This window comes from Saimiri boliviensis, chromosome 6 (assembly GCF_048565385.1).
Source record: "Saimiri boliviensis isolate mSaiBol1 chromosome 6, mSaiBol1.pri, whole genome shotgun sequence".
Taxonomy (NCBI): Eukaryota; Metazoa; Chordata; class Mammalia; order Primates; family Cebidae; genus Saimiri; species Saimiri boliviensis.
The window spans coordinates 61,657,301-61,671,676 of record NC_133454.1 but is presented as its reverse complement, the minus strand read 5'-3'; the positions used below and the strand labels follow the sequence as shown (position 1 = coordinate 61,671,676).

At 51.4% G+C, this 14,376-nt stretch overlaps 1 protein-coding gene across 1 annotated transcript in view; it reads right to left on the bottom strand.

Moving 5' to 3' along the window:
* Nucleotides 1–5,470: 5,470 nt before the first annotated feature.
* Nucleotides 5,471–14,376, bottom strand: part of DCPS (decapping enzyme, scavenger) — a 50,389-nt gene continuing 41,483 nt past the window's right edge. Inside the window, exons 4-6 of the mRNA XM_039470531.2 lie at nt 13,742–13,855; nt 8,362–8,472; nt 5,471–5,878 (exon numbers count right to left, since the gene is read on the bottom strand). Of these exons, the coding sequence (XP_039326465.1) occupies nt 5,612–5,878; nt 8,362–8,472; nt 13,742–13,855 (492 nt within the window). The 3' untranslated portion in view covers nt 5,471–5,611. The remainder of the gene's footprint in view (nt 5,879–8,361; nt 8,473–13,741; nt 13,856–14,376) is intronic.

The following is a 14,376-nucleotide window of genomic DNA, read 5'->3' as shown; positions in this document are numbered from 1 at the left end:
GCACAAGGCTTGAACCCAGGAGGCAGAGGTTGTAGTGAGTTGAGATCACACTACTCCACTCCAGCCTGGGTGGCAGAGCAAGACTCCAACTCAAAAAAAAAAAAAGAAAAGAAAAGAAAAGAAAAAAATGTACTGTATACTTGAAAACTGCTCACAGAGATTTTAAATGTTCTCACCATTACAGAATGATAAATATGTGAGGTAATGCATATGTTAATTAGCCTGATATAGTGATTGCACAGTGTATACATATGACAAAACATTACGTTGTACACCATAAATATATACAATTTATATTTGCCAATTAAAAGAAATAATTACTTAAAAAAACCGAAAAGTTTTAGCCTGTAGGTTTAGCTTTTTGGGGCTGAAGTCCCATAGTCCCCTCCACTTCAAGGCACTCATCAACATTGTAATTACTTTGTAATTAATGCCTGTGTTCCTCACTAAATTGTAAGCTCCACATGAGCTCTGCCTCCAGGTGCTTGCAAAACACCCAAAAGAGGGTGGGGTAGATGCTCAAAACCTGTTTATTAAATTGAATTGAAACAGAAACACTTGAAACAGATTCCATTCCTGCTTATTTCCTAACAGTGGTTAAAACTTGGTAACTTCAAGTTGACATGGATTTCAGAATTCAATGTAATTTCAATAATATTATAATAGAACAAACTCAGGGTTGCTAACATTTATTTTGCTAAGCGAGGCTACTTTAAAAACAACTACCGATAATTATCACCATCTTATTTTTAAAAGTACATTTTAACCTTATGTATACATGTTTGGAATAAAAATAGTCTTTTCTGAGAAGGAAGAGTTGGCAGACCACATCAATAAAAAATATATTCAAATGTTTTGGATATGGAAGTATTACAAGATAAACATGTTCAAGTATTACTTTGTATGTAATTGTTTCTTATTTCTCAATTCGGGGATCTGTATTCAATAGGGACATGGAATGTGGAGCCTGAGATGGTATTTTTCTGTTTCATGTTGATAAATAGAGACCACTCAGCAATTCTGCTCTATTAGGAAACTTTGAGGCAAACGGGTAGAAGCCAAGAAACGACAGCAGTCACGCCTCCAACTGCTGCTTTCCTTTTCCAAGCGAGGCAGAAAGAATGTAGGCCAAGCGTTGGGGCTAAAAGCCAGTCGTCGTGGAGCCGTCCAGGATTTATCTAGGAAGGGTGACATCTGCACTGCTCCAGCAGAGCCCGGGCACGGCATGCTTCTGAGGGCACACAGTTAAACACATGAGACACTCTCTCCAGCGCACAGGACCAAGGTGTGGTGCTGCCTGTGGGGCTGGCATTTGCCATTTTGTCAAGGTGGGGCTGCAATTGTGGCTTGCTCAGGACGGAAGGATGGTGGGCTCTTAAGTGATAGCAAGAGGGAAGCATGAGGCAGAAGGGGTGGTCTTTACTCTCCATCCTTTGCCTGAGATCCAGGAGATCTCATTCAGCGCCTAGTTCTGGTCCTCCATTTGCCACGTTTATGGAGCACTTATAGGTGATTCACCGCCCGAGGTTCTGGGGAAATGGTGAACAAAGGGCCAGAAGTCTCTGCTTCCTAGAGCTGACTAACTTAACTCCATAATGCTGGACAAGACATCCTGAGCCCATTTCTTTGTAAAATGGAGCGAGAATGTGGATCATGAAATGATCTGCTATATGAATGTAGTGTTATAACGTTGCTTTGTGTGAAAAGTTGGTTTGCTGAGCTAGGTAGTATCCTAGGGGCCAGGGATATAGAAATAACTAAAACAAAGCAGACAAACTCACGAGTAGGAATAAAAAGAGGCACTATATGCGAAGCTACCATGTTGAGTTATCCAGGAATCTGATATAAAGGTCACCCTATAAAGACAGAGATAGCCGGGTGCAGTGACTCACGCCTGTAATCCCAGCACTTTGGAATGCTAAGGCGGGCGGATCACCTAAGGTCAAGAGTTCGAGACCAGTCTGGCCAATATGGTGAAACCCCATCTCTACTAAAAATATAAAAAAAAATTAGCCAGGCGTAGTGGCGGGCGCCTGTAATCCCAGCTACTCAGGAGGCTGATACAGTAGAATCACTGGAACCTGGGAGGTAGAAGTTGGAGTCAGCCGAGATTGCACCATTACACTTCAGCCTGGGCAACAAGAGTGAAACTCCATCTCAAAAAAATAATGAAAAAGACTATGCTTTTGGAGTCTTAACGGGGCTTGGCAGAGCAGCCAACCTGGTGCACTCTAGCCCTTGAGACTGACAAGCCCAAAGAGGGCTGGATTGAGGGAGAGAGGGAGGGACCTTCATGAGGGCAGTGGCTGACAGGTTCTCGGGCGATTACAGCAGCAGAGCACTAGCTGGCTCTGAAGGGAAACCATTGCCAGGCCCCTAACAGAGGCTTGTCTTTCTATGTACAGGAAAAGTTAAGAGGTGAGGCTTTGGGAGGAGCCCCCTTCTGTACTGTGGTGAAAATAAACAAGGCTGGGAGATAATTCAGGGGATGCTATCCCAGAGGGCCCCCTCCCTGCAGAGTGGGAAGAAGACAGAACTGGCCAGCCCCTCGAGGGAGTCAAGAAGGCTTCCTGAGTACGCGTGCCTGTCTCCATGCCCTGCCTCTCCAGACCTGAGTGCCTGCCCTCTGCTGTGACTCCCAGCCTCATTGGTCCCGTTGCGTGAACTCTGTTCCATCTCTCCTGCCCCTCAAACATTTATTCATCCAGTGTCAAGTGCCTACGCACCTTCCTACAGGGGCCAGGCACTACAGGATGAGGGGAAAGAATGGCAAGGTCAGCGGGAGCCTGTGGAGCCAGGCCCTCTAGCAGCACCGTTGAGGGCTAGGCAGGAGAGCATGCGCTGAGGCCGCAGGGAAGGGCTGCTGCACAGGGAAGCGTCCCTCCGCTCCAAGGCAGCTGCGGTGCTGGAGATGGAGCCCGTGTTCGCTTGCCGGGACCACATCTGCTTTTAGACTGGAAGCGGATCACTTCTTTGCCCTGGACCTGGAATGGGCATAACTGAGACCCAGGGAGCATTCCTGCAAGCTGGACACTGCTCTGGGAGAAGACCTCCATCCAGCCTCCTGACCCCAAGACCCCAGCAGTTGCCAGTGTCACTGCCCACAAAAGTATTTGCTTAGCCTGGGAGAGTCAGTCAGATGTGTGGTGGCCATGAAATCGATGTTGCTGGCTTTCTGTCAAACCTCCCTGCATTGGTCACCACCTCAAAGTTCCTTGGCTGCAACTGCACGCCACCTGAACCCAGGGACTGTTGAAACACTGCAGGGGCCAGGCGCGGTGGTTCACACCTGGAATCCCAGCACTTTGGGAGGCTGAGGTGGGTGGATCACCTGAGGCCAGGAGTTGGAGACCATCCTGGCCAACATGGTGAAACCACGTCTCTACTAAAAACACAAAAATTAGCAGGGCGTGGTGGCATGCACCTGTAGTCACAGCTACTTGGGAGGCTGAGGCAGGAGAATTGCTTGAACCTGGGAGGCAGAGGTTGCAATGAACCAAGATCAAGCCACTGCATGCACTTCCAGTCGGGGTGATGGAGTGAGACTGTCTCAAAAAAAATAAAAATAAAAGTTGGGCACGGTGGCTGATGCCTGTAATCCCAGCACTTTGGGAGGACTTGAGGCGGGCGGATCACGACATAAGGAGATTGAGACCATCCTGGCTAACACAATGAAACCCCATCTCTACTAAAACTACAAAAAAATAGCCGGGCTTGATTGCACACGCCTGTAGTCCCAGCTACTCAGGAGGCTGAGGCAGGAGAATAGCTTGCATCCGGGAGGCGGAGGTTGCAGTGAGCTGAGATTGTACCACTGCACTCCAGCCTGGGCAACAGGGCGAGACTCCGACTCCAAAAAAAAAAAAAAAGAGCTGCAGGGAAGAGTGGCTGAGTGGAGGCCAGTCGCTTCGTTGTGCCTCATCTGAACTCCCTGAAGGCTGCAGCAGGTCCCTAAGGCTTTCTGACCACATCCTCCACTCCCCTGCTGTTTCTAAGGGGTCTTTCCCAGGGCCACAGTGGTCCACAGCAGGCCCTGAGATCCTGAAGCAGGTTGGCTGCATGCAGTCCACGACCTGCAAGTAAAGGGGCTGAACTCTGAATGAGGCTTCCTGGTTCTCAGGCAGGGGATGGAGAGTAAGGACCACTCACTGTGCCGCATGCTTCCCACCTGCTTTCACTTAAGAGCCTGCCATTCTGCCACACCTGCGAGCTTCCCAAGCAAGGCACAAAATCCACAGCCCTACCCTGACAAAGTGGCCAATGCCAGCCCCTCCAGCAACAGGATGCCTTGGTCCTGTGTGCTGGAGAGAGAGTCTTACGTGTTTACTTGTGAGCCTGCACATACAAGCCATGTTCCTGCTCTGCTTGAGTGGTTGCAGGTGTCACCCTTCCCAGATAAGCCCCAATGGCTCCTTAATTGGTCATCAGCCTCTGGCACTTTGAGGTCTCTTCCTGGTCTCAAGATCCTCTGAACGACTGCCTCTATTACGCCTTGAGCCCGAGCCGCCTCCGGGCTTTTGCATTCAACTGCAACTGTGTCACTTTGCCCTTGCTGATTCAGTTTTGCACTTGATCTTCTGGCTGCACTGTGTGAGTCTGTTTTGTCTTCCTGCTGAGATAAAAAAAACTCAAGGCCGGGGACTCACTGACCAAATAACAGAGCAAGGCAGGCTTTTCAGGCATGCATCATCTGATTCTTATTAAAACCAACCCAATAGCTGGGCGCGGTGGCTCAAGCCTGTAATCCCAGCACATTGGGAGGCCGAGGCGGGTGGATCACGAGGTCAAGAGATCGAGACCATCCTGGTCAACAAGATGAAACCCCGTCTCTACTCAAAATACAAAAAATTAGCTGGGCATGGTGGCACATGCCTGTAATCCCAGCTACTCAGGAGGCTGAGGAAGGAGAATTGCCTGAACCCATGAGGCAGAGGTTGCGGTGAGCCGAGATCGCGCCATTGCACTCCAGCCTGGGTAACAAGAGCGAAACTCCGTCTCAAAAAAAAAAAAAAAAAAAAAAAAAAACCAACCCACTTCCAGGCACCACCCCCATCCTCATCAACAAGTTTATCAACAGGGTTGACTGACTCACAGGGAGGTGTGACCTCAGTGCTGGAAGGAAATGCCATCAGAAACCTCTATAGATAATTTCCTGAAAGGTCTCAAGTTTGGTTTTTTTGGGGAACTCCTCGAAGGAGAGTTGGATGGTAGGGGAAGGAGGAGGGGAGAGGGGGAGGAGCAGAACGGGAAGGAGTGCACACAGGAGAGGCACAGGGTGGGGACAAGGAAGCTACCACGGACTGTGAGCCCAGGGGCTTGAGAAGGCCCTTGGCACCCATCCAGGTCAGCTCCCACCCGTCGGTTGAAACCACCACCTGGAGCCTTTCCCCCTTTCTCAAGGCGTTCCCACCAGTTCTGCCCACCCGCTCTCCCTCACCATCTGTCTGCCTCCCAGGCCACGCTGTCCACACTGAGTGAGCCCACTACTTTATTCACTACTAGGAATAAGCCGGTACAAAACACATTTTTAGAAAATTCACTTGGAGATAAAAAATCTTGTCCCCACTCCTCCCCTAGTCCCACACATCTGTGCTTTTCTTCTTGAGTTAATTCAGCTTTGCCGAGCCTCCTGCAAGAGCTTGAGCAGGGGGTCGTCAGCCCTGAGGGCGAAGGTGAGCGTGCGCCGCTGGTAGTGCTTGGGGTCACACTCCAGGTTCTCGATCACCTCGGCCAGCAGGTGGGCGCGCTCCACGCCTGAGCCGGGGGCCTCGAAGCCCAGGGCGGTGAAGTGCACGTGCAGGTGGTAGTAGGAGGGCAGGTAGTGCAGGTACACTCGCAGGCGGTCTCCCGTCATCTGGTAGCGCTGCAGGATGACTTCCTGATGAGATAGGAACAGGCAGGCCAAGAGTCACCATGCTACCTGGGGGCCGGCACCATGTCCCCATCTAGACCCTTCTCCCATATGAATCCCGGGCTGGCCTGGGATAGCTCATAAAAACCCTCCAAACAGCTCTCTGCCTGCTGTCTGCTTCAGCTCCCTCTGTCTTCTAGTCTAGGAAATCCACAAGTACAGGTGGCAGCAGCAAAGCTGAGACTCTCTCCCACAAGAAGCAGGGAGCGGCCTCGATCAGCGTCCCCACCCCTAAGATGGATAAAACACTGACTTCCTCAAACAGTTGCTGCTGGGAATCTTGGAAGGCCCAGTGTCTACAGACAGGCCCCAGACTCCCAAGACTATGGGAATAATCTTTCATGATTTAGAAGCATTTAATCAGTCATGAAGTGGGTAGGAGGAAGCCTCATTCTCTCTTTTAGCATAGAACAGGGTGGAGGTTGGAAACAATGAAGATAGGGAGGGAGCTACCCTGAGGACTTGGTGAAAGCACAAGGACTGGGGAAGGGGTGTGGAGGGGCTGCTCCCACACAGACCTAGGCAAGTCTCAGTCGGCTCCCTGCAGAAGAAGAAAGCATTCACTTCGGCCCTGGCTCCCTTTGCCCTCTTCTACCTTGCTCAGGGGTGGGTCTTTTTCTACCAACCTCCACCTTCAGGAGCCTGCAAGGCATAGAATTAAGTGGAGACTCTCATCTCCATTGTGGGCAATCCCTGAGGTGGTCAGAGGTGAAGAGAAAAAGACTAGGGCAGGTGTCCCCAAAGTATGGCCAGCGGGCTGCATGTGGCCCCCTGAGGCCATTTATCCGGCCCCCGCCGCACTTCAGGAAGGGGCACCGCTTTCATTGGTGGTCAGTGAGAGGAGCACAGTATGTGGCGGCCCTCCAACGGTCTGAGGGACAGTGAACTGGCCCCCTGTGTAAAAAGTTTGGGGATGCCTGGACTAGGGCCTCACTGGGCTCAGTATACACCCCAGAATTGTGTTCTGCATTTGGAGCTCACCCCAGGATCCTCTGCAGCAGGGTGAGACCAGGGCCAAGGCACCTGAAGGCTTCCTGGAATAAGTGCGGCCTGCCTGCCAGGGTAGAGCTGTCTGAGCTGCTAGGGCAGGTCAAAGTGTTGGCCCAGCATCTCCCCAAGAGAAAGACACCATTGTCTGCCATTCGTAATATCCAGAGACTGCTTCAGGATATGAATAAGCCACCCCAAAAAGATAAAGGCAGCCAGAGGGGTGGTGCCATGGTGGGCAGGAGGGAAGATGGACTGGAGCCCAGCGGCAGGGGGAGGCTGGGTCTGGGCAGAGCCTTTCCTCCAGGTCTGCATTAACACCTCGAAGTGGCACTGGTCAAAAAGGGCAAACGTCTCTCCTGGCTGGGCATCGTTATGACTGCTGGCTCTGGCATGTCAGGCAGATCATCATATCATCACATCTCAGAGTGGGAAAAAGACTGAGACCCAGCCCCAAAGGAGGGTGGATTTAGAAGGGATCCATCTAGATCAGGCATCCCCAAACTATGGCCCGCGGTCCGCATGTGGCCCCCTGAGGCCATTTATCTGGCCCCCTGCCACACTTCAGGAAGGGGCACCTCTTTCATTGGTGGGCAGTGAGAGGAGCACAGTATGTGGTGGCCCTCCAACGGTCTGAGGGACAGTGAACTGGCCCCCTGTGTAAAAAGTTTGGGGACGCCTGATCTAGATAATGTGGTCCAGGGAGGTGAAGTAACCTGCCCCAGGCCACTCAGCTGTTTAGGGTCCAAATGTCAGGCCAGGACCACACCCAAGATTCTAGGCACCCGTCCCCCATCTTCCTGCTCCTGGGCTCCATTTAGAGCCCCTATAATTTCATTCAATTCAGCAAATATTCCAGAAAGAAAGTATCCCAGAGGCAGGAGAATTGCCTGAACCCAGGAGGTGGAGGTTGCGGTGAGCCGAGATCGCGCCATTGCACTCCAGCCTGGGTAACAAGAGCAAAACTCCGTCTCAAAAAAAAAAAAAAGAAAGTATCCCAGAACACCAGGTGCTAAAGAATTCAGTCTGTCCTGAGTCTAGACAGGGAGACACATGCATGCACACATATGGAAGTCATGCGCCCCTATTCCCAAGCAGCTCTGGCACGATGTGGCTGTCAGGGTTGTCATGAGAGACAGGTGATCCTTGAGTGGGAGGGGCCAGGACTTAAGGACCAGAGTCTATGGGGTGAGGGGTGGAAGTGCATCCTAGATGGAACCTGTGGAGAAAGGCTGAGGAAGGCGAGTGTGAGGGTGAGGAAATGTGGCTAAAAGCAGAGCTGGCGCGCCAGGCAGCACCAGGGATGTAGGGCCCTGCTCTTCAATCTGAAGAGCCTAATGGGGTCCCCGAGAGAAGTCTCTACAAGATGGACTCTGGGAAAGGTAAGGAAAGGGGCCCAGGGACACACTGGAATCTGAGTCTAACTTCTCTGGGCTTCCATGTGGTGTGGTGAAGCCACTCACCTGCCCCTGGTGGAGGATGTTCCTGAGCAGCGGCAGGTGCTCTGGAGTAAGGTCGCGTAGGGACCTGATACCCCGGCGATGGCAGATGGCAATCAAGTAGAGGTCATCGAGCTGCACAGAGAGTGAGGGGAGACCAGGCTCAGCAGGGAACAGAGCTGGGGAGGCTGCCAACCCTGGAGTTCTCACGTAAGCCAAGATGCATCCACCCGAGGCCTGCAGCGCCAGGAGAAACCCCGCAGCAGGACTGACCCGCAGCAGGACTGCTCTCAGGCAATGCGGGCAGCTGCAATCCCAGGCTTGTGGGATGGTCTAAAGAGCAGGCCCTCTGTGTCTGCTTCTTGCTAGAGAATACCCTGTGAGAGTTCTACATACTCACTCCCCAGAGCTACCAGGGACAGGGAGCCGAGAGGTTCAAGGAAGAGCAAGAGCAACTCTCTCCCTCAGAGTTTATGGTCTGATCGCACGTATGTAAGTAGCTCTACTGTAAGACACAAAATAATCCCAGCACAGGAAGAAGGAAAGTCTCTAGCTACCTGGAGCAACACAGGAAGGCCTCCTGGAAGAGAAGGCAGAGGATCGGTCTAGAAAAAGTGGTAGAATTTGGAGAAAGGATATGCAGGTAGAAGAAACAGAGCAAAGGCTTGGAGGCAACAATGTATAGGGTACAAATGTAGAGGGCATAGAATGTATATGTAAAAGGAGAGGAAGCAACTTGATTTGTCTGGAGTCAAGGCACGTGAAGGGGTGGAGTGGGGTGTGACGGCTGAAAAGGAAGCCTAGGGCCAGCTCGGCAGCACACACACCAGGGCAGTTAGCCTGTTTCTTTTCCCCTATCTCACAGGACACCTTCCTGATGTCCTTCCTGAGCACAGCCTGGCTGATGAAAACCTGAAAGTCACAACAGTGCAAAGAATCAAAGTCAAGATCTTGTGCCAGAGGGCAAATGAACTCTTCCTCTTGCCCAGAAAACCCCTGCTTACTTAAACCCTGACCTCGCCTGGTAATTACATCCATGCACAGGCAGGCCCCAGACACCAAGGCTCTGAGGGGCCAGGCGTGGGGAGAACCCAGCAGTGCCCTGCCCTGCAGTCTGAGCTACCAGATACCTTGTGGAGATAATTTCGGGACCATGACTCACCCAACCAAATTCCCTGGGGCCCCAAATTGAAAATTCAGGATGGGCTTTTCTACATTACTTCCTGATATCCAAATATGCCATGGTCTTTATATGCCATGAACATTTTTCCTGCCAGAGTTCTAGGAATCTGGGTTCTCTGCCTCAGACTTTCTGCAGATGAGCCCACAGGAAGCTCCCACGTGTAGCTGAGCTGCATGCACCGGGCCTCAATTTGCTCCTGTGTACTCTCTCATGGTCTGTGCCCAAGAAATGTACTCTCTCACTTTGGACTTAAGAATCCAAAGAGAAGCCCAGAAACAAAAGTGCTTGAACTTGGGTTTTAAAAGTGTGTGTGTGCGTGCAGGCGCATATGCTCATGAATGTCTGAGTGTGTGTGTTTTCAGCTGTTCTATGTGTCATTGTCATGGGACTCCCAAATAATAGTAACATTTGTTTTGGGTGATGTCTGCTAACAAATCACAAACATGACACTAACTTGCAACTCTCTCTCCACTGGCATAGAATGGGGCATGGAGCCTGGTGCTGGGTGTCAGACCGTGGTGTTAGGTGTCAGTTTACAGGCTGCATAAGGGAGGGAAAATAATCCATTCATTAGACATGACCCAAAATTTCCTGCTGGCAGCCAAAGGGCCTCCTGGCTCAGAGAAGTGATCTGAAAAAAGCTAGACCAGGGGCAAGAGAGGGCCTCAGGCTGGCGCCCCAGAAGGTGGCCCATCCGTCACTCTGGGAAGACAGATAGACACCATCAGTCTCTTTTTACAAGTCAAGACCGTAAAATCAAACTAATAGTTTCCTGGCAGGAAGAAAGAGAATTGCTGGAGCATTGGAGAGCCATCTTTTAACCTCTAGGGTGACTCAAAGGAAGAATTCCCTGGTCTGAGAACTTTAGATCAAAGAACTTAAATCATATGAACTGAAAATGTGTGTGTATCTATATACACATGTACATATGTTTATAAACCCAGTACAGAAAGGTTACCAGAGACAAAGAAATAGCAACGACAGTGGTTTTAGGGAAGGGAAAGGAAGGACTGTGGGGTGAGGGAACATACTTTCACTGCACATCCTCTGTTCTGTGTGCATTTTTGCCACATGTATGAACTAAACCTACAAGAAAATAAAAGAACACACAGGTGACTAAGAGAACAGAAGATGGGATGTTATAACCTCCTAAAGAGGCACCATCTCTAGCAAACAGACACCTGATAAATATTTGTTGAATGGATGAAAAAATGAATAATCTCTTGAATTCAGGGCCATCAGTTTGGAGACAGTAACTTCCAGGACCAGTGGCAGGAGGAGATTCAAGGTGATTAGGAAAGATCCTGAAAGCAAACACCAGGGTGTCTCCCTATCCCCAGCCCTTCCCTGGCCCAAAGACAAAGAACAGAAGCCCAGACATGGCCTGCCTTTCTGCTGGATGCATTGCCTAATTCCAAGAGAGCTATCAAATTCAGTGCTGTCACGAGTCAAAGATCTGACACAGTAAAATATGTCATCATCAAAAGTCAAGTAAGAATTAAAGCTGGGCGCAGAGGCTCATGCCTTGTAGTCCCAGCTATTCAGGTTGCTGAGGCGTGAGAATCACTTGAACCCGGGAGGCGGAGGTTGCAGTGAGCTGAGATCATGCCACTGCACTCCAGCCTGGGCAACAGAGTGAGACTTGATTTCAAAAAAAAAAAAGGATTAAGCGAAGGTTAAAAAGGACCACACCTGCATCACTATGAAGCAAAGCCTGACATTTAAGCTTGCCCTTTCATGACCCTTGAGGACAAGTAATTCCAGCCCTGTGGCTGGCAGCCAGAGTGCAGCTCCTAAAGCCTTTCCTGTCTTAAAGGTGACAGAGGGAGGGAGGTTCCACTGGCAGGTGCAGCACAGCCTGCCAGCACTGAGTCAGAAGGACAGCGGATTTCTGTTCTCTGCCATGGGCTCAAATGCATTCGGAGCTTCGGGGATAGAGATGGACAAGTCTATCTTTTGTTGTCCTTCCAAGGCCTGAAGACTGCGATCCCCTGGCAGGCTCTTCAGTCTGCAAGAGTCTCGTGTGGCAGAAGGTCCTCCTACCCTACGCCTCCACAGCCCTGCTGGGATTCTCATTAGTGGTGGGCCCCACTTCCTATGACCCAGGCTTTGACCCCGGATTTCCAGATGCAGGGCAGCCCCAGGGGACAGATGGGGGTTTGCAGAGCCACCACTCAGCCTGAGTCAGTAGGCCTTCAGGTCCTATCTCTTCAAACGCCTACAGAGCCCGTCCTGGCTCCCTCCCTCAAGGCCTGAAGGTGGCACAGGCAGAGAGAAGCTGCAGGGAAGAGGAGAGGGGATGCGGGTGACCCCTTAGCCTCTCACTACAGCAGCCCACATGAGGAAAGCCCTCTTCTTTGAACTTACTTGGCTCTAGGACATCATCGATCAATGCTGCAACTTTGGAAATTCCCTTCAAATTCTCTTCCACCCCTTGGGCCACATTTGGGAATTCCCACAAGCCTCCTGTCAAGAGACAAGTGATGCTCACATGGCTGTGTAACTCTGAGCCAAACTCCCATCTCTTTACCCCGAGTCAAAACTGAAGGCCTCATGGGCAGCCACAACTGAGGAGGCAGAGGGGGCGAGTCCTCGGAGGGACAGACGGGGTCCACCACAAGGCACCTTCTCTACGAGAGTCTCTCCACCCTGTGAGGGATGCAGAAACCAGACGGGCCCATCGAGAGCAGAATGGCCCATCTGAGCCTGGAGTATGCCGCAGGTGAAAGTGGAGGAGAGGGGAGGTGTGTCTGTTCCCAGCGCCCAAGCCTGCCTGCCTGCCTTGGCTTATTCAGGCCCCTCTCCTATTTTTTTGTTTTTTTGAGATGAAGTTTCACTCTTGTTGCCCAGCCTGGAGTGCAATGGTGCAATCTCAGCTCACTGCAACCTCCACCTCCCAGGTTCAAGCGATTCTCCTGCCTTGGCCTCCTGAGTAGCTGGGATTACAGGCATGCACCACCACACCTGGCTAATTTTGTATTTTTAGTAGAGAAGTGGTTTCTCCATGTTGGTCAGGCTGGTCTTGAACTCCCGACCTCAGGTGATCCACCTGCCTCGGCCTCCCAAAGTGCTGGGATTACAGGCGTGAGCCACTGCGCCCGGCCACCTCTCTCCTGTTGCAGGCTGAGTACGGCCCAGTTCCAGACTGTGGTATGAACAGCACTCTCTGCAACACAGTGGCTCTGCCTATTGCTGACACTGTCAATAAAAGTTTCTGATACTCGGCCGGGCGCGGTGGCTCAAGCCTGTAATACCAGCACTTTGGGAGGCCAAGGCGGGTGGATCACGAGATCAAGAGATCGAGACCATCCTGGTCAACATAGTGAAACCTCGTCTCTACTAAAGATACAAAAAAAAAAAAAAAAAATTAGCTGGGCATGGTGGCGCGTGCCTGTAATCCCAGCTACTCAGGAGGCTGAGGCAGGAGAATTGCCTGAACCCAGGAGGCGGAGGTTGTGGTGAGCCGAGATTGCGCCATTGCACTCCAGCCTGGGTAACAAGAGAGAAACTCCGTCTCAAAAAAAAAAAAAAAAAAAAAAAGTTTCTGATACTCTCAGGGTATAAAAGAGGTGGTGATAGGTGATAACTCTGGCGGTGGGCTGGTCTGGGAGAGACAGGAAGGCCACAGGGAACTCGAAAGGGATACCTGTGAGGGAGGATGGATCCTCCCAAACTTGCTCCTTAGGAGGATGGGAGAAGCAGAGGTGCCTGGAAGCCAGGGCATGGGACCGAGGAGCTGAGTAGAAGTCTGGACTAAGCTACTCCACAGCTCGGGCTGAGGAGGAGATGCCTTGGGTTGGTCACCATGGTTCCTGCCTGCCAGTGCTTCAGAACAGGGGCCTGCCTGGATCTGCTGGTGTCAAGAACGGAGAAAATGTAAACACCCCACCTGAGGGCTCCAGGTGCAGCTGGAAGCACAGGTGGCTGCCCAGACCACTTGGCTGGTAAGGAATGGCCTATGTAGTCATGGGCGCAAACATCATCCTGTGTTACCTCTGGGTGGGAGGAGAGCCAGAAAGGGCTTTAAGCCGACCCATGAAAGCAAAAGCACTTACGTATCACAGGTATGCACCCGGTCCCCACAGAAAGCTCAGGCCAACCCTTGCTGGTTAATTATAATCTGCTTAGAGACAGGCCAGCATGAGAAAGAGGGCAATCAGAAGGACCAGCACTTGGAGCAGGGTGGCCAGAGACCAGGGCATTCCAGCCAGAAACCTTTACCTGCTGTTGGTTCCACTTGAGGTCAGGGATGAGGACAAACCCATCAGAGGGATCTGGGTTCTCAAAAACAATCCGGTCCGCTTCAGCCTTCTTGTCGAGAATGTTATACACCCACTGAAATGATGGGGAGAGAGATGGTTCACAAAACCCACTCCACTCATAACCCCTTGAGAGATACCCCACACTGCGCTAGGTACACCCCGTGCCCTCTGCAGGAGACAGGACTCAACCATAAAAGGCCACTAAGCTCAGAGGATCTACATCCAGGCTGCCCTGTCCCCAAGCATCTGTTCTTAGGGGTCCAGAAGGGATTTCCCCCTTTCCCACCCCAGCTGGCACTCAGCCATGAGTCATCACAAGGGTCTCTGTAGCTCAGACAGGGCCAGGCTCTTCCTGGTTAGCAGAGTGCACATGCTGTATGGCGGTCTCACCGGCCCCAGCTGCGTCTGCCCTCTATAGCAGTGACCCCCTCCACTGCCCACAGGACTCAGGGGAAGAGCTGCCTCCACAGATCCTATTTCACTCTATTCAGGACTATGGGGCAAAGAGAGGTAGGAGGCTGAGGGCACTGAGGTTTCCTTTTATGGAAGGGCTGGCTTCCCACCAGGGCAGTGAGAGCCTTTGCCTCTAGAAGC